Source organism: Garra rufa, unplaced genomic scaffold (assembly GCF_049309525.1).
Source record: "Garra rufa unplaced genomic scaffold, GarRuf1.0 hap1_unplaced_242, whole genome shotgun sequence".
Lineage (NCBI taxonomy): Eukaryota > Metazoa > Chordata > Actinopteri > Cypriniformes > Cyprinidae > Garra > Garra rufa.
Genome location: NW_027394517.1, coordinates 1 through 4954, shown reverse-complemented (window position 1 = coordinate 4954; position 4954 = coordinate 1). Strand labels below are relative to the sequence as shown.

The 4954-nt window shown below is 30.4% G+C and overlaps 1 protein-coding gene across 1 annotated transcript; it reads right to left on the bottom strand.

The window, feature by feature from the left end:
- Positions 1-340: 340 nt before the first annotated feature.
- LOC141317016 (cytidine monophosphate-N-acetylneuraminic acid hydroxylase-like) lies at positions 341-4211 on the bottom strand (the record flags this gene model as incomplete). The annotated part of the gene is made up of 4 exons (XM_073832879.1): positions 341-930; positions 3614-3729; positions 3802-3918; positions 4037-4211. Coding segments are annotated over 4 exons (529 nt in total), but the record flags the coding sequence as incomplete, so codon positions are not given.
- Positions 4212-4954: the final 743 nt, after the last annotated feature.

Sequence of the window (4954 nt, the reverse complement as noted above, 5' to 3'; positions counted from 1 at the left end):
GGTCATCGGATGCCAATTTTCCAGTTGATATGATTCTTTAGGGTCTTAATGAGAACTCTATAACATACTTTGGTTAAAATTCCTCAATGGTCGTGTAAAAAACAGTTTCAGTTTCTCATTCCAGTGTTTCTTAAAAAATAAAATAAAATAAATAAAAATCTCAAATACATTTCATTTCACAATCAGGAATTTAAAATCTACTAAACTAAATGTTCAAAATTATTTTTGTCAATGAAAGTGACATTTTGTGTTCATTACAAATTATAAAAAGTTGAATAGAAAAATCTGAATTTTTTTTTTTTTTTTTTCATTTTATATCTTTTTTTATTGAGATGTTTAAATCATAGATTTTCAGTGTGGTCCCAGACCCTTCATATTTGATTTTATTGAAAAGTACAGCATTTCTAAAAGCATTTATTTGCACAATTAATTTTTACATAATTTTTGTTTAAATAATTCAAGTAGTTGATTATAAAGTGATCAGTTTCTCATTAGTGTTTCTTAAATACCAATAGCAACAATCAAAAATGAAATGAATAAATTCAAATCCCAAATACATTTCATAAATAAGAAATTAACTACAGAAAAGCGGATTCCAGGAAAAACAATCATTATAAATCATTATAAAAAGCACAGAATAGAAACATCATACAATGTAACCTTCAGCTGTGCTAAGTTTGTTCAGGTAGTGTTTTCCTTTTCTCTACAGAATATTATTAAGGCAGAAGAGCAGTATCAGAATCAAACCTTTCAGACCCTCAAAACCAGTGTTGTGATCAGACACCGATAACCGTGTAGGTGTGTGTGTTTTAAGACAGAGCGCAGCCGTTACTGCTTTCTTGTGGCACGTCCGTTTCACGTGCAATCTGAAGGAAACGATCCCAGTCTGGTGCTGATAGAGGCAGTTCTGTCTGAAAGTGATTCCAGAACCTGCCAAAAAAACAACAACAGAAATTATAGACAGAATACACATGAATGTGACATCAGTCTGCAAAGAACATCTGAATTCCATAGCAAAAAACATACTTTATGAATCTGTGTCGTGTTTTTTTGTTAAAACCATCATATTCTTTTCCAGAAATATCATGGTAAATTTATAAAATTGGTCTGAATGCGACGTCTGACCTGAAATGTGTTGTTATTGCCAACTAAAAATATTAAAAAACAAAGCTGGTTTAAATAAAATACAAATGTTAGGTGAAATTTTTTAAAACAAATATGAAAAACTTGAAAATTAGATTAAAGGCTTTTAAAAATATAATCATCGTATTAAATTGACTAAAACTAAAACTGAAAGAAAAATATAAAGAGAAAATATAAAAAATGGCCCTTCTGTCTGAAAATGATTCCAGAATCTGCCAATAAAAATACACATGAATGCGACATGAATTTGAAAAGTATATCTGATTTCAGTAGCTAAAAACATACTTTATGAATCTGCATGTTAAAAATAGTTATCATTAATTAAAGTAAAGCTGAAAAAAACCTGACATAATAAAAGCTGTTTTCTGGTGATCACAATTAAAAAATTTTTGTCATCTGGACATAATGAAAATTTATTTTTAGTGATCGTGACTTAGTTTTCTCATGATCCCGACAACGTAAGTTTTCTTGTGATCACAACTTAATTTTCTTGTGATCCCGGGAACAAAAGTTATTTTGTTGTGATCACAACTTAATTTTCTTGTGATCTGACATAACGAAAGTTGTTTTCTTGTGATCACAATTGAATTTCTTTTGATCCCGACATAACGAAAGTTGTTTTCTTGTGATTATGATTTATTTTTCTTGTGAAAGCTTTCTCGTTATCATGACTTAATTTTCTCATCATCTTGACGAAAGTTAACTTGTGATCTCAACATCTTATTTTGACAGAAGTTGTTTTCTTGTGATCCCGACATAACGAAAGTTGTTTTTCTTGTGACCACAATTTAATTTTCTTGTGATCTCGAACAAAATGAAAAATTTCTCGTTATCACAACTTAATTTTCTCGCGTAATCGCGACTTAAATTTCTCATGATCCCGATATAACAAAAGTTGCTTTCTTGAGATCGTGACTTAATTTTATTGTGATCCCGACAACAAAAGTTGCTTTCTAATTATCACAACTTAATTGATTTGTGATCTTGAAATTCTGAAAGTTATATTGTGATCTTGACAAAAGTTTTCAGGTTATCTCGACATAACCTGTCGAAATTAAATTTTCTTGTAATCTCAACATAACAGTAGTTGTTTGCTAGTAATCGTGACATAATTTTCTTGTGATCCCGAAATAATAAAAGCTGTGTTCTTTTGATCACGACTTAATTTTCTCGTGATCACAAAATAACGAGTTATTTTCTTGTAATCACAGCTTAATGTTTTTTATCACAACTTAATTTTCTCATTATCTCGAAATACATTTTCTTGTTATCACAACTTAATTTTCTTGTCATAAGGAAATTAAGACAAAAGTTTTTTCCTTATCACAACTTAAATCTCTTGATCATGATCATGACATAACAAAAGTTCTCTAAGTTTTTATTGCAATTTCAACATAAGTTGTCTTGTGATTTTGATCTGGATGTTGTTTTCTCAATTTTTTGACTTAATTTTCTCATGATCTCGACTTGAAGTAAGTTTTCTCATTATCCCGACTTTCTTGTCTTTGATTTTCTTGTGATCTTGTCAAAATTAAGGTTGTTTTCTCATTGTCATGACTTAAATTTCTTGTGATTTTGACGTAAAAGTTTTTCCCAAGTTACCCAGCTGTGCCAGTTTATATTGGCTCAGATTGTAAGTGTTTGTGACTTCATCCTGATCGCTATTGTGCAGACTGTTTTTGACAAGCAATTAACTCAGAATTATGAATGCTTAAATGGCTATGACTTTTTAGCTGCAGGTTTATCCATCATTAGATCATTACATGCATGACTCATCAACAAAATAATATTAACTGAAACTAAATAAGGTTCAAATTGACATACTAAAATTATAGTAGTAAAAAACTGCAAATGCAAAATAATATTTTTGTCTTAATAAACAAGATGTGGCATGATTTTGCATAGTTAAGGGGAGACACTGCAGGCAAAAAAGTGTTTATTTTATAGCACTTTATCTATTTGTGTCAATAGATTTCAAATACAATGCACATTTTTAAAGGCTGTTTTCTCAAAATGAGATTTATGAGCCATAAATCTCCACTTCAGTAGCACTGACACACACCAAACTTTACATTTGTATCCCTGTCTACATCCTAAAGGTTTTTACAGAGGGATTTGTTCATAAATAATTTGCTTGATTTTATACATATAGTGTTTCCTGACTGTTTTTTTCTGAATTATGTCATGACAAAATGAGATACCCCAAATTCCCTCTGTAAAAACATTTAACTCTAATATGTAAAAAAATAAAAAAAAATAAACAAGAATTTTGAAACTGACTTCATCCAGTGTTTAGATTTTTGTACTAGAAATATATGCAAATTAGCGAATATTTCATTAAATAATGGCATTAAACATTTTAGAAAACTTGTGATACAAAAAATGTTTGCAATTATCTGTAATCAATCAACTGGGTAAGTAAGGTGATAACTGTTTCTTATTGTGAGGATGTTTTTTGAGTGTATTTTACTTGTGGTGGTAAACATCCGGATCTCGACTCATTTTGTTGTTGAAGCCGATGTACAGGTCGTCCCACAGCCGTCCGTTCAAAACCACGTGTCTCATCACATTGACTCGGTTCTTGATCTAAAACACACACATTTTATTTATTAATTTGTATTAGACTTCAGCATGTATCTCATCCTGCTCAGTCCGTACCTCCTCATACGCATGTTCTCTCTCCGGACGCACGTTTGGGAAAGAAAGATCCAGAAAGTCCACCAGATAGTTATAACCTCCTTTCAAAGGCTCAAAGTCATCGTCCGTCTCAATGATCTGATGGAGAAACACTCAGTGTTAGAGTTTATTCCATCTGTTTATGGGTTTGTCTGTGCATGAAGCTGCTGTAAGTGTGAAATCCACCAGCAGTTTGGCTGTAAAGTATATGATTTACCCGAATGACCAGATTGTAGCCTTTAAATCCTGCCCAGTTATAATAGTACTGGATCCAGCTTTTGTATTTAAAGATTTCAGCTGAAACAGAAGCATTCAGTTCATCCAAATACAAGCCAAAGTTCCAGCTGTCCTTATAGATCTTTGTGCCTTTGGGAGGTTCAGTGATGGCACTCCTATGGTTATGATAAACCAGAAAAGAAAATGATGTTGATGGAAATAATCCAACGTAATTCTCACATGCAACATGATAATGGACATATTAATGTGGAATGGAAATGAAACATGCATGCTTAAATGAAAGTACAAAAAAGTAATACAGAGAGTATAAATGTGACTCTGGACCACATTTATGAACCAGACATAAATTAATAAATAAGCTTTCTATTGAAGTATGGTTTGTTAGGATAGGACAATATTTGGCCAAGATACAACTATTTGAAATCTGTAATCTCTTAATTAATTTTTAACATATATTCACTGTAGGAAATTTACAAAATATTTACATAGAACATGATCTTTACTTATTATCCTAATGATTTATGGCATAAAAGAAAAATGTTTAATTTTGACCCATACAATGTATTTTTGGCTATTGCTACAAACATACCCGTGCTACTTAAGACTAGTTTTGTTGTCCAGGGTCACAGATATGTTTATAGATAAATGGTTTACATATAAATAATTTTTCAGCCTCTGTCTTGCAGGGTTGTTATAGTTAAATCTTAAAATAAAAATATTAACATTTCAAAAATCTTTAAATACTTTTAAAAATGAATAATTTTTCCAGTTTAGTTAAATTTTACATTTTATTTTCACTATATTGATTGTGATTTTTTTTCAGGACTTTTGATGTTGAAAATGATTATTGAAATTTGAAAATATATATAATTATTAATAATAATGCAATTTAAATAAT